Source organism: Octopus bimaculoides, chromosome 1 (assembly GCF_046866305.1).
Source record: "Octopus bimaculoides isolate indiv1 chromosome 1, ASM4686630v1, whole genome shotgun sequence".
In the NCBI taxonomy this organism is placed as follows: domain Eukaryota; kingdom Metazoa; phylum Mollusca; class Cephalopoda; order Octopoda; family Octopodidae; genus Octopus; species Octopus bimaculoides.
In genome coordinates this window covers 89772756-89799997 of record NC_142928.1, presented here as the reverse complement: position 1 = coordinate 89799997, position 27242 = coordinate 89772756, and the positions used below count along the sequence as shown (strand labels likewise).

Below are 27242 nucleotides of genomic sequence, written 5' to 3'. Positions count from 1 at the left end.
TAAAATGTCATGGACATTGATCTTCCTTACCTGACTAAACAGTTGTAAATCCTAACATTATTCAGCAATGGTGCTACTTAGCCTCAAATCAGCGATCATTCATCAGATCAATGATAAAAATCGTTCCAGCCTCGGCCATTCCATCGGTTTACGTGTATAGGTCAACCTTATGTAGCATGAGCCTTTCTTTTCTTTAAGAATGCACGATGTGATTTGAGAGAGATTTGGTAAGTAATTCTAAATGGTCGAGCGACCACAGAGAGAAGTGAATGGGAGGTTAGTGATATAAATAAAGTTAAATGTAAAAAATAAGCGAAACTCAAACTTTAAGGAGTCATTCGACCTGTTAGAAAAAGTAAAATAATCTCCCTCAAAATCACATCTCTATCATATTGTTTTTTTTTTAAACAAGGCGGGGCACGTTTGCCAAGTTGTTTTAACTATTAATGAACGGAAAAACCTTCCATCTCAGATTTGCTAGATCAATGTTGATATAACTCTAGAAATCAATAACGACAATTTTAACAATCTCGCCAGCAATGTAAGTTTCTTGCATTTACACAAAGAATGAGGCACTAATCCCAATATATTGATATTCTTTATCGACTCCACAGCGATTAAATGCCAACATCAACACCACACAAAATTTGAAGTCAGAACGTGCAGGTGCAAAACCAAATACTCTATGACTGTACTGTTTCTGCCGACCCAGAGCCATTATTATTTTTAAAATGGATTCCTTCAAACTAAAGAGCAAAATGTTCTCTAGGGAAGGTAAGCGGGTAGTTGTTATATTTTCTAGGGTTATAAGTGGCGTGAATTATTTGGACACGCTTCAGTCGTAGCTCAAAATTATGCTACAATCTCAGTTTCAGAGAATATACTTCTTGCTCTGAAGCATTAGCTTCTATTGCGTTAAATTTTGAATAGATATAATTATACAAGAAATTATTTACAGAACCAGTCGGAAAGTTGCGTAAATAACCTCACGCAAATCTACGAATGCAGCACGAAATCTTGAATAACTAATATATCTATTTCATTGAAAATATTTTTTTCCAAATCAAGAGATATGTTACTTGAAGAAATTTCCATAATATACTACAAATTTAAAGCGTAAAATATATTAAATCAAAAATATTCGTCCAGAACATAAATCAATAATTTTTTACGCTCTCTGTTAGTTTTAGAATATGTAGACTTATCACAACGAAAGATAATTATTTCTATTATTTCTAGGTATTTATCGCTAACATAAAGATATCTATAGCATTTATATAAGTTATTAACGGTTTCGTTTGTATATCAAGAAGGACATATATTAATTACTTCACAAGCAATGGTGTGGTTTTGAAGAATGACATATCGGCTAGGCGTAATCTACTAGTCAAAATTTATGAACCATGAGAAAATAGATTATATGCAGCATATTAGAAGCATAGCCCATTCCTATGAACATTTACTTCCATTCCCAGCAACAGCATGATTTGTACTATCTGATTTAGATAACATGTGCTCCCCGCCATCTACCCAATAACTTCTTGCTCTTTACTTAATACTAACGGAATTATCGAATACACAAGATATCTCCAGTTAATAATGTAGGTGGGCGATTGCTTGACGTAAATGATAGTGAACAGTGCAACATCCTTTGAGGTATTTAATTATGTCCGCTGTCGACTTTGCATTTATCCTCCCAATGTCAATAAAATTGATACCACACATGTGCTTTAGTCGGTTATATGCATATTCCCTATAATATCTGGAATTGTGCCAATATCAAAAGTATACATTAAATAAAATACATATTTTAAAGCAACATCGTTCAGTGGTATTCTTATGTTGAAAACGATTTTATTACTGAATATCATAGAATTTCCACATCATTCATTAATACGGTATTATTGCAATAACTTGATATAATCATTGAGATTACTATTATCACAATTATTACGAGCCTAGAAAAATTACACACACACACACACACACACACACACACACACACACTCTTTCTCTCTCTCTCTCTCTCTCTCTCTTCCTATACATACATATATATATATATATACATATATATATATATATATGAACTTCCATGAAACTAATAACATATATATAAACTTTCATGACACTAATAACATCACCTTTGTGCAGATCATTCTTTTACCAAGTCCTCTCTATCGCAAAATTTATGCAAATTACTGAAAGCGAAAGACATATCCATCATTTGCGTAGTTCTGAAGCTGTTAACAATAATTAGCTTTACTCGCAATAAAGCCTATAATACTATTTGGTGAAGTTTACCAGTGTATATTAAATATTTTATGGTTTAAACTCAGCGTACGGTCGGAGATCACCATCTTATTGGGCAGTTGTAATTTTACGTAGAATAAACCCATGTAACGAAGAAATATAGTTCAAGAATATAAAGCGTATTTAGAAAAGGTAACCATTCAAACATAGATATAAACATGAATATATTCCTCAACAATGTTAAACAGTATACTTCAAAGATTACCATATCTATACTTATCGCATATTTATAGTTATATATCGTTCCAAAACAAAGCCCTTGCGTAGTCGCTTGAAATTGCCAGAAATTGCTGACTGTTCTTCCTAAAATCACTTAAATAAAATGGAAATATATTACATAACGAGGTTCTATATAAATCCATAGAGACAAGAGAGATACATCTTGAATGTCTTTGGTCATAGCTTTGTTTCATCAAGACAAACAGCGACAAAAGACAACGTATCATATATTAATACTTACCAACAGAAAGCCAAATGTTGTACTGGAGCTGGTCATTAGCGGTTAATCCAAAACCGTTGTCATTTTCGTATGCATCAATGTTATCTGGTTCAATACCATCACAACCACGTCGTCTAGCTAATTCGATTCTCTGCGAAATAATCCGTTTTACATCTGGACTACGAATATCTAGCCATCTCTCACCTGGCCATTTAGAGAGAGGTTTACCTAGAGTAGAGTTTGGAAAACTGTGAGCATCTGGACGCCAATTTTCCCAAGTTCCGACTGATATGTAGCAGACTACCAGAATGTGTGACCTGAAAAGAAACCATCACAAGGTTACCAAAAATTCATTTATAACTATATGTATTGGTTTTAAGTTTTGGCACAAGGCTAGTAGTGTCTGAGAGGGTGTAAGTCGACCCTAGTACTTAACTGGTACTTATTTTATCTACCCAGAAAGGGATGAAAGGTAGAGTCGACCTCGATGGAATTTGAACTCCGAACGGTAAGACGGGCGAAATGCCTCTAATCATTTTTTTTTTTTATGGCCCGGCGTTCTGACGATTCTGCCAGCTTGTCGCGTTAAATTTATAACAATAAAGATATTCAAATCTGTGGAGGCGCAATGGCCCAGTGGTTAGGGCAGCGGACTCACGGTCATAGGATCGCGGTTTCGATTCCCAGACCGGGCGTTGTGAGTGTTTATTAAACGAAAACACCTATAGCTCCACGAGGCTCCGGCAGGGGATGGTGGCGAACCCTGCTGTACTCTTTCAGCACAACTTTCTCTCACTCTTACTTCTTGTTTCTGTTGTGCCTGTAATTCAAAGGGTCAGCTGTGTCACACTGAATATCCCCGAGAACTACGTTAAGGGTACACGTGTTTGTGGAGTGCTCAGCCACTTGCACGTTAATTTCACGAGCAGGCTGTTCCGTTGATCGGATCAACTGGAACCCTCGACGTCGTAAGCGACGGAGTGCCAACAACAGCAAAATATTAAAATCTATTATCTAAATAAGTCTAACTTATTTTGATGCTGAAAGGTAAAGGTACTAATTTTATAGAGAAATATATTCAGGCATAAACATCACCGAAATCAATACACACTGTTCGAATCAACTCTCTCTCTCTGTACGGTACGAAATATCTGTAACTATTAGATAATTCTGCATGTTACTTAATTTTGCTTTCACATTTTGGCACAAGGCCAGCAATTTCGGAGGCGTGGGTAAGCCGATTATATCAACCTTAGTGTTCAACTCGTACTTCTTTTATCGACTCCGAAAGGATGAAATAGTCTGCCAGGAAATATTAAATAAAGTCAACATATACTTCAGCAAAAGCCGATAGATTTGAGTCGGAATTGCGTGAATACGCTTATTAAAGCTAATGGCTATGTGATGAAAAATATTGCATTGCAACAACATGACATCGGTTTCAATCCTGCTGCGTGACATCTTGAGCTACTATAACACGGCTCCGACTAATGACCAATAATTTGGAAAACGAAAACTGTGCAAGCTAGTCTTATACACACATATATGTCTGTGTGTCCGTATTTGTGAGAGAGTGTGTGTGAGTGTGTATGTGAGTGTATATTTTTGTATTTGGTTCCTACCCTTTCACCACTGGTGTTGGTTTGTTTACGTCCCCGTGACTTAGAGGTTCAGCAAGAGATAACGCTAGAATAAGTACTAGATTTAAATAATAAGATCTGGGGTGGGGGCGATTTGTTCGACTATAAACTTCAATGCTGTGCCCCTGCATGGCCGCAGTCCATACAAATAAATGTAAGTTAAGAAATAAAAAGTAAAAGACACTAAAAACAACAAAAAAGAAACATAAATTTGGTGTCTTTATAGAATATCAGCCTTTAATGAATTCAAATTTTAGCCCAAGGCCAGTAACTTCAGGGGAGGGGTTAAGTCGATAACACCAACCCAAGGGTTCAACTGATATTTATTTCATCAATTCCGAAAGGATGAACGGTAAAGTCGACCTCGGCGGAATTTAAGCTCAGGACGTAAAGTCGGACGAAATGCCGCTAATCATTTTGTCTGTCGTGTTAACGGTTCTTATTTCTTTATTGCCCACAAGGGGCTAAACATAGAGGGAACAAACAAGGACAGACGAACGGATTAAGTCGATTACATCGACCCCAGTGCGTAACTGATACTTAATTTATCGACCCCGAAAGGATGAAAGGCAAAGTCGACCTCGGCGGAATTTGAACTCAGAACGTAACGGCAGACGAAATACCGCTAAGCCCGGCGTGCTAACGGTTCTGCCATCTCACCGCCTTGATCCATCTCGTAGCCTTTAGCGTGTGTGAGTGTGTTAGGGAAAGGGTGTATGTTTATAAACCCTTAATAAATGTGACAATCAGCAGGGTCTCACCGGGGAAAATTAAGAATGGAGTAAACAATTATTGATGATACTGTAATGACGATTGGAACTATGACTCAGACGATCACCTTTTTTCTGTCCACGGGGAAATTGTATAAACAAACACCACCGTTTATGTCCGTCCACTCCATTTTATCTTTTATTAGTTTCAGTCATTTGACCGCGACCATGCTAGGAAACCGCCTTGAAAAGTTTTTAGCCGAAGAAATTGACCCCAGGGCTTTTTATTTTAAACTTGGTATTTATTCTGTCGCTGTCTTTTGCCTAACCTATTGATTGTGGTTGTCAAGCGGTGGTGGGTCATAGGCACAGACCCAAAGACACGCACACATAGACACACACTCACATACACACGCGCACGCGTGATACATAAAGTAGTTTGGCGTCTTTTTTAAGCATGTGGCTTTACCTTGTACCTGCTCTAATTATAATTTTATAATTATATTTATTAAATCATATACTTTGGTTTTAAATGCCAGCTACTTTGATAAAATCCTATATAGATTTTATCCTAAATTTTAATTGATAAATTCGAATTCACTTAAACCAAAATTTAATCACTGCTGAATCACTTTGGTTATTCACACGTGCCTGAGATGAACGAACTAGATTTTTGACTTGTATATAAGCGTGAACATTCGTATATACACAGTGAATACGTTGTGTTCGTATTGTATGTATAAAGGTTTATAATTATGTACTTTCGGTTATGTCATACTGAGGATGGTAGAGTATATTACATCACTAAAACTGAAATTGATCGATATATGACTACACTTTTTCAAATAATCTTTTTTTGTTCATTCCCTCGCTTTCAGCGCGTGACTATGAGATAGATAAAGTAGTTTTGAGCCATTTGATGTTTTTTTTCTAGCATGTGGCATTACGTTGTAACTGCCCTTATTATAATTTTATAATTATTCTTATAAAATTATGTACGTTATATATATATATATATATATATATATATATATATATATATATATATATATATATATATATATATATATATGTATATATATATATATATATATATATATATATATATATATATATATATATATGTCCGACAAGCTTCAGTTTCCGTCAACCAAATCTACTCACAAGGTTTTGGTCAGTTCGTGGCTATAGTAGAAAGCACTTGCCCAAGGTGCTACGTAGTGAGACTGAACCCGGAACTATATGGTTGGGACGCAAGCTTCTGACCACACAGTCACGCCTGAACCTATTTATTCAGTTTTAATTACTTTACATACGCAGCTTCGGATCGAATCCATTAGAAATAAGTAGAATTATTGCATTAGTAATTTTATTATAATGACGATTATGCTGAAATATACACAAAGATGCGATTGAAAATCTCTTCTATCATCTATCAGGCTCCGCCTATAGATCAAACTATAGGGAATTCGATTAGTAATAATTTTAAGAACAAACTAATATATATAAATATATACACGCGCATGCACGCACACACACGCACGCACACGCGCACACACACACACACACGCGCACGGACGCACGCACGCACACACACACACAAACACACACACACACACACGCACACGCACGGACGCACGCACGCACACACACACACACACACACACACACACACACACACACACACACACACACACACACACGAGTAAGCACATGAATTCAAAACTAGATGGAAAAAATAATACTCGAATACTGAAGGTAGAGTAATATGCATTTTTATTAAAGTTGTAAAAACATCACAAAATAACTAGTACTCAGAATTTCACGTTTTCGTTTGTCGGAGATTTGTGATCAAGTCTGGAATAAAAATGTGATGGTATATGTAATATATGATTTTATATCAAATCATATATTACATGTCCCATCACATACAAACGAGAACGTGAAACTCTGAGTAATAGTTATTTTGTGATGGTTTTGCAGCTTTAATTAAAAAAAAGTGTGTGTGTGTGTGTGTGTATTCATATATAAATGTATACACATACAAGCATAAATTGAAACTACATGGCTGCACTTTGATGACATTGTCACTTATACATGCTCCAAACACGCTCCTACGAAATTCACAATCACGAACAGAAACAGGCTCCTTAGAGACAAAAAAGCACTCATCAAGAGCAGAAAAAAACTTAATTAAAAATCAACCAATTAAAATACTGCCACGAACAGCATCCACATTCAACAACGATGAAAAAGTTTGAGCTGGAAAGACATTATCTGCAGATCAGCATGGAAACCTGCATTGAAAATCAAAGAACTGCAGAGGAACAGCGGATAATAAAAAAAAATCAAACATTCACATGTCAATAAGTATAAGACCGCTCTCTCACCCATTAGTCCACAGATTTATGATAACAGCATTCTCCAACATAATGCTAAAGAAATGGCAAAACTACAATAGAAACAATAGTGTTGTCTTTAGTGACCCCACTATTGACGGAAGGGATGTGAACGAAGTTGATCCTTAACATATAATCTCGAACATAACTTTTACTACTTCAGACATCGTAGCAGCAATAAATGAGATCAAGTACTATTCTGCTGTAGGCCCTGATAGATTCCCCGCTAGTGTTCTGAAGGAATGTAGACACCCAACTTGCAGTCCTTGTAACCAACTTCTGAAGAAATTCCTTTGGCTCTGGTTATACATTGAAACAACTCTTATCCCAGTCTGTCATTCCGGTCTTCAAACAGGGAAACATATCCCACGCAGTCAACTATCGCCCAATTTCACTTTCAAATTGTTTCAAAGGGTGGTGAGATTAAGGATAGATGGATTCCTGGACAGCCACAATCGACCAGAATATTCTACTGTCAAAATTGTCAAATATTGGAATCCGCGGAAAACTACTACACTGGATAGAGTATTCCCTAGAGAACAAAACACAATATGTGATCGGTGGAATCCATACAAGTCCAGCAAACGTCACCAGTGATGTCCCTCCGGGGACTGTCTTGGGCCCGCTTCCGTTTATTGTCTATGTAAACGACATTTCAAGCGTCATCAAACACAGCAAACTGAAAATATCGACATAATTCCACACACAAGGTATAGATCGACTTGAGGCTACAAAAACTGACATATGCCCAAGATGTCAAATTGTAGGATCGAACCCGAGCCCTCATGTTTGCGAAATGAACTTCTTAACAATTCAGCCATACTCCCTAAAATAACAGGAAATAAATATCTATAAACAGTAGTAATGAAAGAGAAAGTTGAATGATGGGATAAATAAAGGTTCGTTACTTACTTTTTGAGGTAGTCGAACTGCGGTTTATACGTGTCGTATAGATCTACATCATACATCTCTACTTCATAAGTAAGATCCAGCGGACTAGTCAACTGCCATTGCCAAGTCATTCCCGGTTCAAATTGCCACCAACATCCAAGGACTGATGCAATCTGCTGCAAGATGACCAGGTGCAGTACAGCCCATATCCATCCAGCATATACCATTTTAAATCTGCTGAAGAAACAAAAATTAACATATATATATATGTATATAAGATAAAACTTTCTTGGAGGCAATGCGTGGCGTTATATATATATATGTATGTATGTATGTATGTATGTATGCATGCATGCATGCATGTATGTATGTATGTATTAATGAATTGTGTGTGTGTGTGTGTGTGTGTGTGTGTGTGTGTGTGTGTGTGTGTGTTTGTGTGTGTTAGATAGATATACATTCATATATACATTTCTGCAAACAAGCAATATATCGAAATAAATATACTCTCTATTTCATCGGTACAATATCCTCTTTCTAGAAGACAGACGTTCATAATATATGAAGGCATGATGCATCCTCGGCGGAAAAACATACAACTGGAAAGAATTTTACTCGGAGTAAATAAATGTAATAAAGTCCGACCTCGCTGAAATTTGAATAATAATAATAATAATAATAATAATAATAATAATAATAATAATAATAATAATAATAATAATAAAGGAATATTGCAGGGAGACACGCTCTCTCCACTCCTGTTCTGCCTGGCACTCACACCTTTAACTGAATTGCTAAATAGAACTGGATGCGGTTACAAATGCTACGGGAAAACAGTTAGCCACCTTCTATATATGGATGACCTAAAATTATATGCTAAAAATGACAAAGAGCTAGAAACACTACTACAGACAGTACACGGCTTTACCAAGGAAATAGATATGAAATTCGGATTAGAAAAATGTGCCAAAGCAACCCTGAAAAGAGGAAAATTAGTTAAAAGTAGCAATATAACACTAGATAAAGCCAATGAAATAAGAGAACTAGACGAAAGCCAACCATACAAGTATTTAGGAGTCAATGAACTAGATAGGATGGATACAACATACACAAATGAAAGAAAAAATAAAGAAAGAGTACTATAGACGAGTTACATCAATACTAAAAAACAGAGCTCAATGCTAAAAACAAGATAATGGGTATCAACACTTTAGCTGTCCCAGTTATAAGCTACAGCTACAACATCCTTAACTGGACACTAAACGAACTATCTAAAATAGACAGGAAAACAAGAAAAATAATGACAGGATATAGGATGCACCACCCAAAATCTGACATAGAAAGGCTATATATACAACGCACAGAAGGTGGCAGGGGTCTTATACAGCTAGAAAACTATTATAAAATAACCACCATCGGACTGCAAAAATACCTACTCCAGAAGCAAGGAAAACTAATACAAATAGCCACAAAACACAAGCAAAACAAAAAACTGTTTTCAGTATTTAAGGAAGCTGACAAATACAAACAAGAAATCAATCTACCTAACAAATACGAAGAAGAAGAAGAAGAAGAAGAAGAAGAAGAAGAAGAAGAAGAAGAAGAAGAAGAAGAAGAAGAAGAAGAAGAAGAAGAAGAAGAAGAAGAAGAAGAAGAAACAACAAAGGCTATAAAACAAATGAAATCCAAACTAAAACTAGAACAGCAACGGACCATGATAAAACGATGGCAAGAAAAGCCCCTACATGGTAAATACTGGGCTAAACTAAATGCAACAGAAATAGACAGAGAAAAATCCCAGCAATGGTTGAGAAGCTCAGGACTCAAAGCAGAGACTGAAGGATTTTTAATTGCTGCACAAGACCAAAGCCTCCCCACCAGAAATTACCAAAAACATATAATGAAAAGAAACATAACAAGTAACTGTAGAATATGTGGAGATGGACAAGAAACAATAATTCATATTATCTCTGGCTACCCAGTCCTGGCTAAGAAGGAATATATTCACAGACACGACAGAGCTGGGACCTAAATACACTGGAAGCTATGCCAAAACTATGGAATAACAACAGAAAAAAGATGGTATAAACACACACCAGAAAAGGTCACAGAAAACGAGAAAGCAACCATACTCTGGGATATGCCAATACACACAGATAGAGAAATTAAGGCAAATAGACCGGATATAGTTGTCAAAGATCATGAAGAAAAAAATGCTTTCTAATTGATGTATCAATACCAGCAGATGACAACGTTTCTCTAAAAGAAATGGAAAAACTTTCAAAATACAAAGACCTGGAAATAGAGGTAACTCGAATGTGGAATCTAAAAACAGAAACAATTCCTATCATAGTAGGTGCCTTAGGTATAATAAAAAAAATATTCAGACAAATACATAACAAAAACACCAGGACTTACAAATATATATAACATACAGAAAATTGCACTACTGGGCACTGCTCACATCCTACGCAAAACACTTTCAATACAGTAACCATAAGAGCACCACAGCAAACCACAGCACATACCCAAGGTGCACAGAGCTGCGCTCGGTAGTGAAGTGAAAGCACGTTATAAAAATAAAAATAAAACTACTGAATAATAATAATAATAATAATAATAATAATAATAATAATAATAATAATAATAATAAGAATAATAATAATAATAATGATAATAATAATCCTGTCTACTATAGGCACAAGGCCTGAAATTTTTTGGGAGGGGACTAATCGATTACATCGACCCCAGTATTCAGGTGGCACTTATTTTATCGACCCCGAAATTACTCAAATGGTACTTTTTTTATTGACCCCAAATATATTATTCTGGTACTCATTTGATCGACCTCGATGAACTTGAAAAAAATATATAAACACGTTGGTATACAGTGGTAAATATAAAGAAGATGTACAGAGACTTGCACAAGTAAAGACTTCAAATATTTAGGATAAACAAAAAATCGAGAAGTCACTCAAAGAATAAATATTGATTTCAAATCTTGGTACAAGGCCAGCAATTCCGGGGGAGGGGTAAGTCTATTACATCGACCCCAGTGCTCAAGCGTTATTTATTTTATCAAGTCCGGAAGGATGAAAAGTAAAGTGGACCGCGGCAGAATCTGAACTCAGAACGCAAAGACGGACGAAATGCCGCTAAGTATTTTACCCGGCATGCTAACAATTCTGCCAGTTCGCAGCCTTATATTCAAAGAATAAATATTGGAATGAAAAAGATCTCCGCCTGCACCTAAAATTGCACCCAGCACTGCACCTAACACTGCACCTAAAATTGATACAAAGAACTATTATATTATACCCAGTTTTTATCTCATGGAGTAGAAACTTGGTGTATGTACATAATAATGAAGGAAAAGATAGAAGCCTTTGACATGTGGATCTTTCACAGATTGGGCAGAATCGGTTGGAAAGAAAGACTAACAAATGCTGCAGTACTAGAAAAGCTGAAAGTCTAAAGACGCCTATTGTCGGGAATCAAGCTTACAAAATTATCATATCAACGATGTGCCATGGTTTACTGCCCATGACGATGCTGGCAAAATTTACGGAGGGGAAAAGAGCATTTGGCCGTTAAAGATGTTTGTTGAAAGATACATGAAAGAAAGGATTGGAAATAAAGAGCCTGGCTCATTTTATACATGCAGCACAAAACAGAGGGGAACAGGGAGTCTTTGCAAGTCGACCTCGCTAAAGGGAAGGCACCTGGCTGACAATGATATAAAGTCACGGTAGTAAATACTGCGAGAAATTAACCTTTCACCCTTTACATTCTATCACTCAACATTTTTATTGGGTTCAGAACTATAGAGAAAGTCCTCGGATGTTGTATGAAATTACATTTTGTTCTTTCATTTAAAATTTTCATGTTCACGATATATGCTGTAATTTGTTATACGAATACGAACACACATAAATTACAAGGCCTTTCAATTTCTGGCACGAGAATATGTATTATGGTGACAGAAATCCGACACTCAATGGATAATTATGTAATATTAATAATTGAATAAAAAAGAGAATAAGGATTTTTTTAATAATCAATCCCTGTCAAGTAGCAACAGTGGGGATGTGTATGCGCAAGAGTATGTGTGCGCTTGCGTATGCTGTTCTTCTCGGGAAAAAATAAATTTTGTTCGTTACATAATTTCTCAGAAAAGAAAAAAGAAATTTTATAGTGCCCCAGCATGACCGCTGCTGTCGATATGAAACAAGTTAAAGAGTTAAACAATGACAAAAATATAGGAAATGCATACTTATAGATGCAAATACATTATTACTGTATTTGATGGCATATAAGACATGATTCTGTCTTTTTGTTTTTAAAGAGTCTCAAAATTCACCTGGGGTCCTTCCATATGAAGTTGACCCAGTATACATTCTTTAATGAACTAAAATTGTTTATTGCGCTGATAAAATTGTGGTCCGTTAAATACGCTTGTGCATTTTTATGCCATCAAATATGATACTTATCGCTGCTCGACAAATATACTTTTATAGGGATTTATATAAGGGTCCAACATGTGTTCTGGAAATTGCATCTTGTCTATTTCTAGAATATTCACGCGAGAGAAACACGGTGGTATATGTTTGTAGATTTCATTAATCATTTAGACTAAAGGGGGATTTCAGGTTTCGGATGGCAAGAAAATTAAATCTGTGAGTTCCAATAATAACTGTCCCGGCTGGTATTCGACTAATTCAAAGGCCTAATCATTGAATTATAATGTAATTGGCTGAGTTTTCCTCAGATATGTGCATCATTTCAGATAGTTATAGACAGGAAAATAAGATGATATACTCTTTTGACAAAGATAGCCATTTATATTACAGGTGACGTCGCATCGAAGGACTTCTACAAAGTTTTCATTAAACCAATTTCATTCGCAAGTCTTAGAACGGTCTGAAGCTATGACCCAAGCCACTTACCTAGGCCAACGGTGTGGGTCAAACTTTTGAATATATGGTTAACCGGGACTGACTTCAATACTCACTGCTACAACACTCTCACCACCCCTCCCACACATATTACACACACTCACACATAGACATGTATGTGTATATCTGTAACTACGTATGTTTGCATATATATATATATATATATATATATATATATATATATATAATATAATATAAAATTATATATATATATATATATATATATATATATATGGGAGAATATACAAATAATAACAACAGACGAGGACAGGTGGTGTAAATAACAAAAGGATATATTAGTATGACGCTCGGGAATACAGAAAGTCTTTGACGTTTCGAGCTACGCTCTTCAACAGAAAGAATACGGAGACAAGGAGAAAAACACGGAGAAAAAAAATTGAATAGTGTTCAGTCAACGGTCAATCATAATAATGATGGCCGATCATAACAATAGCTGACCGGAAGTTAGAAATTCTTTTTTCAGGAGAGCTAAGAAAGGGGGAGATAACAAACGGTGATCGGGAACGAGGGGATGTGTGTGGGAGGTAGAATGCTGGTGATCTTGACGTATGTAGTGTGAAAATGGGGAAGGGAGAAAGTAGTTGGTCAGTTGTAGTGTGTGCGTGGTGTGATGCGAGGGTATTGGTGTGGTGTGATGTGAGGGTGTTGGGAGGTGGGGAAGGTATGGGTGGAGTGTGGGTTAGGCTGAGGGTGGGGTAGAGGTAGGGGTCTGTGGGTAGGGTGGGGTATGTGGGTAGGGGTGGGTGGTGGGTGTAAGGAATTGGATGGGGTGGAGTGGGAAGGTAGAGTAGGAGTGTGTTGGGGTGTGGTGGGATGAGCTTATGAGGGGGTGTTGACGAGGAGGGAGAAGGGGAAGGTGGATTTAAGAGAGATATATATGTGTGTGACTGTGTGGTAAGTAGCTAGTAACTGTGTGGTAAGTAGCTTGTGACTATATGGTCTGTAGCTTGCTTACCAACAACATGGTTCCGGGTTCAGTTCCACTGTGTGGCACCTTGGCCAAGTGTCTTCTACCATAGCCTCGGGTCGACTAAAGCTTTGTGAGTGGATTTGGTAGACGGAGACTGAAAGAAGCCAATGTATGTATATGTTTGTGTGTCTGTGTTTGTCCCTCCCAACATCGCTTGACAACCGATACTGGTATGTTTACGTCCCCGTCACTAAGCGGTTCGGCAAGAGAGACCGATAGAATAAGTACTAGGCTTACAAAGAATAAGTACTGGGGTCGATTTGCTCGACTAAAGTCGGTTCTCCAGCATAGCCGCAATCAACTGACTGAAACAAATAAATGAATAAAAGAATATATATATATATATATATATATATATATATATATATATATATATATATATATATATATATATATATATATATATATATATATATATATATATACTAAGAAAACAAATCAGAATCTCTATCCTATATGACATCTGCATTTATTATTATTCAGTATATTCCCCTTACTTTTCTATATAAAGAATATGATGCGAAATCATTTGAATATTTCCAGTTCTTGATCGGAATGTAATCCGGTAAACTTCGTTGAAATACAATAATGCTTATATGAATTATTCATATATACAATATTCTAATTCCCTGTGAAGCTGTTGAGTATTAATTCTAGAATAATCGTTTGTTTCATTCGTATTGGCATCTTTTATTTACTTGTAGTCTCTTTGAAATTCTTCCTTGTGAATTAATGTTTTCTGAATGATTCCACAAATTGCAGTATTAGAGTTTAAACTTCCTCTTTTCCTTTTATTTATTATTCTGTATTCATTTCTGGTTGTCTAAATATTTCCTTGCAAAGATCTGGGTTTCTTTTCTTTTCTTTTTTGTTTCTGTTTTTTTTTTCTCATGCTGTTACGGAAAACATATTACTATATATATATATATATATGCATACATAGGTGTCCCCAGATTCACACACATACTCCCGTATACACTCAAACATGTTCACACACATACACGCATATATATCTACATTAGTGTGTGTATGTGTGTGTATGAATATATGTATTCGTACGAAAGCTCATCGTTCACATCAGACATTATCTAAATACAACATTCACACACTAAGTGACGCATGCCTACATTTATTTCAATTCATTTCTTTGATAAAAGGATAACAGTCTGATAACCAGAAAAATAACTAGGAATACATATCAGCTTATATATATAGACATATATACATATACATATATGCATAGGCATATATCAATATATCTATATATCTATCTATATGTGTGTATGTCTACATGAGATGTATGTACGCATATGTGTACATGTATGTATGATGTAAATTCTCGTCACATTGACATCTTGAATCATTTCTGTGATACTGACTTACTAATGAGTCTATCAGTCCTCACAATACAAGCGCGCGCGCATATATGAAGGAATTTACACGATCAATAATACAGATTTCACTACAAGCATAGAATATACTTCTTCGCTATTGTTAATTAATATACTGCTACTTTAAATTCCTTATTCGGATTGTCATCGTGGAAGCACGTTCATTTTATATGGTTTGAAAATTGTCTTAGTTATAACTCAGGTTTTGCCACCCCACCCTCTAACAATAAAGCTAACAATTTCCAACTTGAGCACAAATCCATCAATTTTTCGGGAATGTGGTGGCTGTTTGTCGATTTTATCTTCCCTAGTACTTTACTGGTATTTATTTTATCGAATTTGAAATGATGAAAGGCAAAGCTAATTTCTGCGGGATTTAAACAGAAGAGGTAGAAAGTTGGAAGGAATGCTACTAAGTATTATTCCGACGAGTGAACATTCAGCAAATTTGCTACCTTAAAGGGTTTTAATAATATAAATGATAAAATATGATTCTGTATATGAAACGTCATTATTTATATAGCTTTAAAACCAAATAATGATGAAGTACAAAAATGGAAGAAAAATAGCAAAATCGATGACTATACAGCTTAGAGTGAAACAATTATATCTAAAGGAATAGAAAAAAATAGAAGAATAATGAAAGTAACAAGTTGACAACTCACAGAACAGGTGACATGTTGAATCAGTTGACGAAACGGGGAGAAAAGTAAATGATTTACCACGAAACATAACGAAGAAAACAACTTCACTTTGATTGGCAGCGAATCGGGATTGTCTGATTTCGAATTTCCTTCTAATATCAGTAAGGCAGGAAACATATGAAGGCAAATAAATAACGAAGGAAAACAGGAAATTTTCTCTAAAATAGGTAATGATCTCATACATATGTACATGCATATACACAAATACACACACAACCATATCTTCAAAATATGTATTCCACCAGCCTTTCAAGTTCTTTCCTGTCAAGATTTGCGTGGAACGTTATTTTTATAGTCAGTTAAATTAGTAAACAATTATGAGTCTACCGTGTCTGTTACTTATTTGTTCTCATCAGATTTCAATTTTTAAACAACCCTTGATTTCAAGTTTGTTTTAACAATCATGAAATAAGCTGGCCGTTGTTCCTGATATTTACGTCAATCGTTCAATGCCCTACGCGAAGTTCTCATGTTAAATTTTAAGTCCTGCTTTGCTACTAATATAAACTGCATAAACAATCTTATAATTTTTGTGCGTTTTCTGTATATAAATTACATCACTAACAAATGTGTGTTATCTAAGTTTTATTCTGTGCTATGTTATATATTATCATGTTGTATCTCCTTGCTGTTTATATGCATGATCAGTCAATGGGTAAGTTTGAAAATTGTATATGTTTAGGCTAACACAAAAATTTAGTTTAAATCTCCCACATTTTAATGTGCATTTGTGATTCATATTAGTCAATACTTGAGTTTATTGTTGATTTGAGACGGAGAAATTTCAGTATTACCGTACCTTAAGGATAACAACGAGACACAACGCTATGTCCATTATGCTCTTTGTGTCGTGTCGCCCTGTTGCTGTGTCAGAAGCATATAGCTGGTGTATATTGCACCATCTCGGACAACTAGATGAGCAAGTGCTCAGTCTTCAAAAATATACATACGGTCCGGTAGATTCTACACAGATTAATATAACATATATCATTCCGCGTATCAGCCATAAATTGTTGCTTTGAAAACAAAAAGGCAGAAAAAGATGCTTTTAGAGGATCAAATTTATGGTATCCTCCTTCTTGCACGCTCTTGTATGTATGCCTTAAGCAAAGAGGCATTTAGTTGATCTCTGTGATACTGACTGTGTTTTCATTAGTTGTTTCACATTCACCACTTTATTACTAGCAACGGTTGTAAAATTAAATACTAATCCTGTATGAGTTCAAAACACCACATTAGCTCCTTACATTGGGTTTTTCCCGTTGTTTGTCAAGATGCACATGTGCGATGTTCTTAGTGCTGGCATTGTTGTTTTTGTAGTTATTGGCATTAACCGTGTGGTCTAAATTATTCAAATTAACAATTTTAGCTGTTATAAAATGTAATTACTTTTTCGTGCACGGTTTGAGAGATTTATTCTGAAATTAGGTTTGTTCTTCGTGTTCATATTTACTATTTTTACTTTTAACATGTATTTCTGTGTTTGACTGGAAGCCATATTTAGATGAAATGTAAACAAAACAAAAAAGAATGTCCAAAAATAACGTGAGTTATGTATCCCCTCATACGATCTCCAATGTATTCCAGGCGGCTTCTCTGCTGAGAATTATCCCCAAAGTAATATATTTCCTTCAATCGTATTTATTAAAACATTAAAAATCTCGGAGGAAAACGAAGAATCACGGAAAATATCATAGGTTAATATACAATATTGGGAACGGAATCCAGAGATTATTTGCCCAAGGTGCTAATGACTATTTATAAATGTTTACTCTGAGGCTTTTCGATACATATAATCCAGTAAATAATTGTTTTTTACTCTTCGTTTAACCAGACACTCATATAGATACTAAAATCAACAAATTATTGCAGTCTCCATAAAAATTACTCAATCCATTTGTTTCACTGTCATTTATAGTATTCAAATGAATGTGTCCTAATGGAAGCCAGATCATCATTTCTGCTTACTAAGAGCACTGTGTTTTGGGTTTACTATGACGCCGATATATATTACTTTCAAATTTTGGCAGAAGGCCAGCAATTTCGAGCGAGTAGGTAAGTGGTGTACACCGACCCTAGTGCTTAACTGGTACTTAACCCTGAAAGGATGAAAGGCAAAGTCGACTCGGCGGCATTTGAACTCAGAACGTATAGCCGGGCGAAATATTAATTTCAAATTTTGGCACGAGGCCAGCAAGTTCGGCGAAGTGAGTAAGTCAATTACATCGACCCAAGTACTCAGCTGGTACTTGACTCGAAAGGATGAAAAGCAAAGTGAACCTATGCGGAATTTGAACTCAGAAAATAATGACAGACGAAATGCCACGGAGCATTTTTACCCGGTGTGCTAACGATTCTACCAGCTCGCCGCCTTGACGCCGTTATATATTAGCATTCTTCTATGAAATATCGATCTAATATAATCTACGAAATATTGATCTAATATAAAGGTATATATGAACCAAAGAGAAAAAAAACCTTACAAAGGTTCTCGACCCAGCCAAGTTTCCCTCACATCTCAACTATTTTGAAAGAAAATAGAATGACACATTTGAAAATGTAGTCCTTAATGTAATATATATATATATATATATATATATATATATATATATATATATATATATATATATATATATATATATATATATATATACATATATATATATATATATATATATATATATATATATATATATATATATATATATATATATATATATATATATATATATATATATACATATATATATATATATATATATATATATATATATATATATATATATATATATATATATATATATAAAATTAGAGTACGGTAGTATAAAAAGCCAAGAGGGACATTAACTGGAACAGTTTTAGCATAGGTCTGCTCAGCCAGGTTTGACCTGGGGTTAAACAACAACAAATACTACAACGAAAACAACAAAGAAAATATTTAAATTTGTATTAGTGTGCTAAATTTTACTTCTGTCGAACATATATTGCTTTTGTTGTTTCTCTATTTTTCTCTCGCCCAAGAATAGTTTCTTCTTATTACATTATATACACATAATACTACAATACAGTTAATTATTTTTAGCTCCCGGTATACCTTAAGTGGATATTGCTGCCAAGCCTTCTCTGAAATCTTATTTACAACTTATCAAGAAAGAACATCCATTTCTTCCTAGACGGTTCGGTTCTACAGGAAACGAAGTTAACCGTCAACCTTGTGAACACATTTAGTTTTCGTAAAAATATTGCAGTTTCTACTGTATCTGAAGCCTTGTGGCTATAAAGGAAAATCGATATTTATTTACGAAGAAAGTTGTCTTTCACTATAGGTAAACTTACCACGACATGGTTTTGATTCCTAGTTGTTTTCTGAAATAATTATTTAATCAGTCCCTTTCAGTCAATAATCGACGACGATAAAGCAACTACTACTACTACTACTACTACTACTACTACTACTACTACTACTACTACTAAAACTACAACGACTACGGCAACCACTACCTCTACTACTACTATTCCTACTACCACCACCACTACCAGCAACACTACCCCCACACCACGACCACCTTCATTGCTAGTACAACTACAACGACGACGACAACTGATGCTACTACAACTACCACTACCACTGTAACTACTACAGTTACCACTACCACCGCCTCTACTAAAACTACTACTACTAAGACCGCAAATGAACTGACTATATACCAAACGTCCCGGGTAAAGGAAATCAATGGTAGTTTAATGAATTTGATTCATTAAGCAAAGGAATAAAGAAAAATAAGCTAGAATGATAGAAATGTCGAAGGTAACTGGAGAGGTTTGCCGAAAGAGAGGGAAAAAACACGAGTGTGTTCTTGTGTGCATATGTGTGTGTGTGTGTGTGTGTGTGTGTGTGTGTGTGTGTGTGTGTGTGTGTGTGTGTGTGTGTGTGACGGAGAGAGAGAGAGAGAGAGAGAGAGAGAGAGAGAGAGTGGGGAGGAGAATTAGTATATTATTGAAAGATTTACGAATGTAATACTATATAAAAGTACCTATTCACCAGTAAACAATTTGAAACCAACAACAGACAGCCGAGGAAGCAGCTTTCTTGTTTGTTTAAAATTAGATCAGAACAAGAGACATCAAACAACGCCTACCGTCTAGATGAGTCTAAACAAGACTTGCTTACGATATTCAGGAAGTTTTGTCTCACCGGAGGGAGTAAGTTTTACATCCAATACTCAGCATCAACGATGCATAGAGACAAAAACCATTGAACGAATCAACAACAACAAACAGTGAATCTTATAGAAATCGATTGACTTGTAGCATTCAGTGAAGATTTATTTCTGTTCTGAGAAAAGGACACTTCATCGCTCTTTTGTAATACAAGTTAAATCTGGTTATGGCATAACAGGAAATTTCATCCTGGCTGATAAGAAGTTACATATAATTATCGAAACTACTACCAACCAATACAGTGAATTAAGTTTATTGAGTATATATGCGTGTCTTCATTGTGTATGTGAAGATGCTTATGCAGCTGTATGAATGTGGTTGTGAAAGTGTAAGTATTCACTTGTGTTTGAATGCATGAATATTTACGAGCTTATATTTGTAGATATATCGCGTGTTGCTATTGTTGTTTAGCCCTAGTCTTGCCAGACTGAGTAGACCTATGATCAAACGCTTTCCAAGAATGTCCATTCTTTTTATCACATGAGCAGTAGATATTTAAGATTACATTATCTAATATATCTCTCACTTTTCCAGACGCCAGGGTATAATTTGCTGAAGATTTGGCTGGTATTTCTAGCTGCTTGTTTGGTGAGTGTTTCTGACAGAGCAACGAATTTATTAAATATGTATTTCATATACTTTACGCTGTGTGATTCTGTTGACGCAAATGACTAAATACATATTTTAAGAGTGTGACGTTCTACTATATGTGTATTCATTTCGTATTTTCTATACCATTTATAACCACAGAATGATTTCATTTATGTACATCATAGATAGTTTTAGATAATAATGCCCAAGATTATTTTAAATTATATCTAGTATATTTTTCATGACATGATTATTGTAAATTCAATGACGCTATGTCTGATTATTATCCAGTTTTCATCCGTTTCATGCAAGTTTATACAGTGTCATCATGCGTATCGGCATGTTAATGAGGAAACACGGTAGTGCAATAATCGAGTTCTTCCACAAAACATTAAAGGAATTGAGTGTCACAAGAAAACCTGAATGAGAATGGTTTCTTAATCTGAGAAATTTTCAAACAAGACAAAGGTAGATGTAATTTAATTCTATGAGGCGACGTATGATGCGATACGAGGATGAACAGGTTGCAGTAGAACCATACAACATTAGAAATATGGGCAGGTCGTATTATGATGTGGAGATACATGGCAATGGAGGCGCATGGCAGTGGAGATGCATGGCTTAGTGGTTAAGGTGTTAGACTCATGATCGCAAGATTGTAGTTTCGATTCCTGGACCGGTCGATGCGTTATAGCCTTAAGCAATACATTTAAATTCACACCGCTCTAGTCATCTCGGTTGATAAAAATGAGTAATCCTGCGACGGATAGGTGTCCCATACAGGGGAGAATATATACACCACAAAAACCGAGAAACCGATCCTATGCTCCTTATGGGGTCATGTAGACTAATTATCACCTATTATGATGGACTCAAACAACTCCTTGATTCAAACGATGAGGAATTCCAGAAAAGATATCCGAAATTAAAATTCTATAGATTTTTACCTTTATTTGATAGAAAAATTACTACACCTGAAGGCAAAGGATATTATTGTATTAGAATTCAAAGTGAAACACAACATTCTTCTTCATTCTCGTCAACATTTAGCATCTTCTTCCATGCTGGCATGTGCTGTAAGTTTTGACAGGAGCTGACAAATCAGAAGACTGCCAAATTCTACTGTCTCCTTCGTTATGGTTTCTACAGCTGGATGCCCTTCCTAATTCCAACCATTTTATAGTGTGTACTGAAAGCTTTTTTACGTGGCACCAGCAGTAATGCGGTTACCAAATAACTTACAAGACCCCTTAATTGAGCGGGAAGTAACACTGAGGGAGATGGTTTCGTGCAAGGTATTGAGAGGTCAGAGTATCAATAGACGGAGAGAAATAGGTGTCTTGCAGTAAAGAAGATGCATGGCAATCTCAATAGGAGAGAGAGGGGACGAGAAGAGTAAGGGAGAGAGAGAGAGGAGAGAGCGCGAAGAGAGTGTGGAGAGCAGATGACGAAGATGTGACGAGGGGTACATTCAAATGACAGGGAGGTGTATACAAGTGAAGCGGAACAAGAGATTGGATAAAGTAAATAATAAGTTCGCAAGATTGCGAAAGGAGAGTGGATGGTAGACGCGAAGGAATGTAGTAAGTGGACACAAATAGAGGGAAGAGTGTTAGGAAGTCGCATTGTGGGGCAGAGATTCAACGGAAAACAATGCGTACAGGTAAATTCACGAGGGTGTGATAGGGAGTGGGGTTCTCTATTGCAAGACAGTGTGTCTGAGAAATTCGCCACTTTGTAGGAGAGAAGCGTGTTCTAATGGATGGTGATACACTTGCATTTAGCTATTCTGTAAAGAAAGTGCCATAGAAGTGTCACAGTGAAAAACTGTTAAATGTGGAGAATGCTTGGGAAAAAGAGAGTCTTCCTAATGTGGACCCAACAGAGGGGTCCAGCAGCTGCCTGATAAGGCAACTTATTTCCCTCTCCTTTGTCACACCCTCGTGTGATAGAGGAGAGGGAAGTTAATTGCCATTTCTATCATGCATCTGTCAACTCAGAATACAGCTCCCTCTGTTGGGTCCACATTAGTAAGACTCTCCTTTTCCATGTATTCTACATGAGGGTGTGATAGAGGTGAGGGTAAAACAGCGAACTGTGAAATCGTATTGAGGGATTGAAGAAGTGTTAGGAAGAAAGGTGGTGGAGAGGAGGTTTGTCAGGGACAGATTGTGTGAAAGTGAATGGACATAAACTGCATGCCTTTTTGGCCTCGATTTTTACTTAACTGGACTGGTCTTCTCAAGCACAGCAAATATCCAATCATTTTGGTCTTATTTCATCTCCTCTGCGAGGCTTAACATCTAATGATCATTTTCCATCACTTCGTCAAATGTTTTCTTGGTTCTTTCTTTTCTACACGTTCCCTCCATATTTAGAGATCGGCACTTCTTTATGCAACTGTCTTCATCCATACGCATCATATGATCATACAATCAACACAGTCTCCCCTTTTTCACACTACGTCTGATGCCTTTTATATCCATTTTTTTCTTTGAACACATTTACACTTTGTAGGACATGCACTCTGACATTGTACATTCAGTGGGGGATGCTGGCTTAATTTCTTTCGAACCTTTCGTATGTCTTCTGCATTCACAGCTCACGTGAATGTAGCATATCTGTTCATGCACAAACATCGTACAATCTACTTTTCCTTCTGAGGGAGAGGTTCTTTGTTGCAACAAAGGTAATAGCTCTCTGAATTTTGCCCAGCGGGTTCTAATTCTAGCAACTACGCTTTCAGAGCATCCTGTTCCAATGCTAATTCTGTCAGGGAGGTAACGGAAACTATCTACTACTTCTATATACAGAGACGCTTAATAACAGCATTTCTGCATATGGCTTGGACGGCTTTCCCCAGCCATTCAACTATCCTTAGCTTATGTAGCGACCACCAGATGAGGGATCGGGGGACCCTTTGAAAGGCTCTCTACATTTCAGCAGATGTTAAGTACAGCGGTTTATTTTTGGTTAAATGCTTCTCTTGCTTTACAAGGAAGAATGCCTTACGAGGAAGGTAGCAACAGTAGTGCTTTTCCCTGGAACAAAACCAAACTGCACCTGATCTAGCTTAACTCTCTTCCTTATTATTTTAGTTATAACCATTTCCGTAACTTTCATGACCAGGTCCTACAGTTTAACACCTCTATAATTACCCTTCTCCAAGTCATCTCCTCTACCTTTGTAGAAGTTACTTATGATGCTGGTAATCTAATCGGAATGTCTGACTCCTTCCTGAACGATCTGATTAACTATACGGTCGTATTGCACATTGCCAGATATTTTAAGCATCGCGGCAGTAATTCCTGATGTGCTAGGAACTTTCCCTGTCTTCATATCCTTAATTGCTCTACTTACCACGCACCTATCAACTCGGAATGCAGGTCCCTCTATTGGGACCACATTAGGAAGACTCACCTTTTCCCATGCATTCTCCACAATTAGCAGGCTTTCACATTCACACTTCCAAGCCACACTCTAAGTAAGTGCAAGTGTAGCATCATCCATTCAAACACGTTTCTCTCCTGCATCATGATTCTCTCAGACATACTGTCTCGCAATTCAGTACACCTCATGCCTCTGGTCCTCACACCAGAAAATATTGGTAAACTTCATCCTTTCTGCTTCTAATGCAAACGTGACATTCTTGTCACCTAGTTTCTCCTCAAGGTACTTGATATAGTTCTTTGCTACCCCTACTCCTCCACTCCTTCCATGCCTGTATCTTTGTTTTTATGGCACTGTCTACTTCACTGTTCCACCACCATGTCACACTAGGTCGGACTTGAATTTTGTACTACCCATAAATTTGGTCGGCAGCCCTTAGTAGGTTAACCCGAAAGAAAATCATGTTACCCTCTATGTTATATAATGATATCTCGTCCTCCTTGTCATCAAATGCTTTAGTTAGGACGTCTCTAAGTCTCTGACAATCAAAGATCCTTTAGCTTCTATTTCTTCCTTTTCTATCCTAATTCTTCACTTCAGACCTGTTCTGCTTGAAAGACAGGCTAGATGTAGAACTTGTAGCGGATATGCAAGCAACACTACAAGGATTAAAAGGAGATTCATTGATGATTATTCTTGAAGACATTTTAATGATTTTATTTCTGCACAAATGACAAGCAGGAGATAAAAAACAACTTCTTGTATTGTGCTCATTATATGAGGTAAAAATACTGAAATTTCAGATGAGTCCTATCTGGTATTGTAAATTTTATCAATAATGTGATTGGTATTTTTCGTTGTTGATTGACAGTATAGCACTGACAGTAACTTAACCACCGTTGCCATGTTTGGTCTGTTTCTAAAAGCAAGTACACTTATCACCTCTCCACTCATGGATACACTACGAAAAAAGGACAAACCAGTACCTTCGCAGCATCCATGGAGCTGGAAAGGATGCCAGATATGGTTAATTAAAACTGTACATTCATTTACCTGTCCATTGTACTGATGGGTAAATGAATGAATAGATTCTCTGTAGGTGTTTACTTCCTGAACATAAATAATCAATAAATTACACCACAAAGCAGCAGGAGTTTATTGTTATAGTGGGTATGGTTTGTGCAGATCCATTCCCCACTACCTCGTTAAATTTGTATCGTCATCTGGCGCAACAAATGTCACAAGCCCACTAGTTATCAGGATGCAGGATTTGTATGAGTTACCATCTCTTAGAGGAAAAGCTAAAGATCTGAAAGGTCTATTGGGATCTCAGTAAGTGATCGTCTTCTGAAGGTTTTCAATACTATAAACAAATCTTCTTCAATGATGTAAAGTTAGCCAGGTGCTGAATGCCGTTTCCCACTTAGAGTTGGCAATGTCAACGTATGCACATTGAAATGTAGTTCTGAGGATGGTGTTGAGATGCTAGAACGGAGGCATGTAGATGTGTGTTGCGTTCAAGGAATAAGGTTGAGGGGAGTTTCATGAAGTTCCTCCAAGGTAAAAAAAATATGTATAAAATCTTCTGGGAAGGCAACAGTGATAGAATCAGATGTGTGGGCATATTTTTAGCTGAAAAATTAGAGAATAAAGGGATCGGGGTAAAACAGCATATTCTCGTTGTTGGGGTAAAAACAGCATAGTCTCATTATCGGGTTAAAAAAGCATTGTCTCAAAAATGAACCAATAATATAAATGCTAGCATCCGTATAATTGGCGATCATATTTTTCATCCCGTCACCAAAATATTGAAGAATCCGATCACTCGACCCGGTGATGAGGAAGAACAAGAAAGCGTGACGATTACACATTTCTCATTCTGTTAGCATTAATACAAACACGAATCAAAATAAGTATTTGAACTTAGTTCACCAAGAATTAATTTTATAACACACTACATCTCATTTACTGCTTCAATAAGGGTACATAGTTAGGTTTGATGGGAAAGATTATAACTTATTCAATCGCCCTCACTATATTTAAAGTACTTAATTTATCAAACTTAAAGCGTTAAATATCAATGATTATAGAGAGTATTGTGAGGTATTTTGTCCGGGTGCATACTGGGATTTCCCGGCTCTTTACTGTTTCAGTGTGATCAACACTTATTACCAATTTCTAACTAATATCATAAACGAATTCAATATTGTGAAATTCGTGAAAACACAAGGAGAGAAAAAAACATATAGTAAAGTATGATTGACCACAAAACCAGGAAAATTTGATTTTTCCAGGCAAAATGTGTTTGGTAAATGGTATAAATGTAGAAAAGAAAATAAGATGTAGAAAAGAAAATTGTAAATGAATACTTCAAGTATAAATCGTTTTAGAAATACATAGCCTTTCAGTAATTTTTCATATAAACATGTTGTTTATAATGGAGCGCTTTTTTTTTTACTTTTACATCTTTTCATGAATAGACATTATTCAGATGATTGGTAGAAAATGAAAATTAATGATATTGGCTAGAACCGTAATAGATGCCTGGGAAATCGAATGAACCAGCCAAGTGCTAAACTTATTTCTCAAAAGAAAGAAATATATGTTCGT

The 27242-nt window shown here is 36.1% G+C and overlaps 1 protein-coding gene across 8 annotated transcripts in view; it reads right to left on the bottom strand.

The window, feature by feature from the left end:
• The window catches only part of LOC106879613 (piggyBac transposable element-derived protein 3), a 359535-nt gene that overhangs the window by 23098 nt on the left and 309195 nt on the right, over positions 1-27242 (bottom strand). For 3 of the 8 annotated variants that reach the window (XM_089353731.1, XM_089353738.1, XM_014929269.3), the window contains 2 exons: positions 8411-8626; positions 2771-3066 (listed from right to left, as the gene is read on the bottom strand). In XM_089353731.1, coding sequence (XP_089209857.1) covers positions 2771-3066; positions 8411-8616 — 502 coding nt within the window. In that variant the 5' untranslated portion in view covers positions 8617-8626. Of the gene's footprint in view, positions 1-2770; positions 3067-8410; positions 8627-16391; positions 16534-27242 lie in introns of those variants that run through there. The other 5 variants (XM_089353735.1, XM_089353742.1, XM_052968137.2 and 2 more) reach the window with 3 other exon arrangements.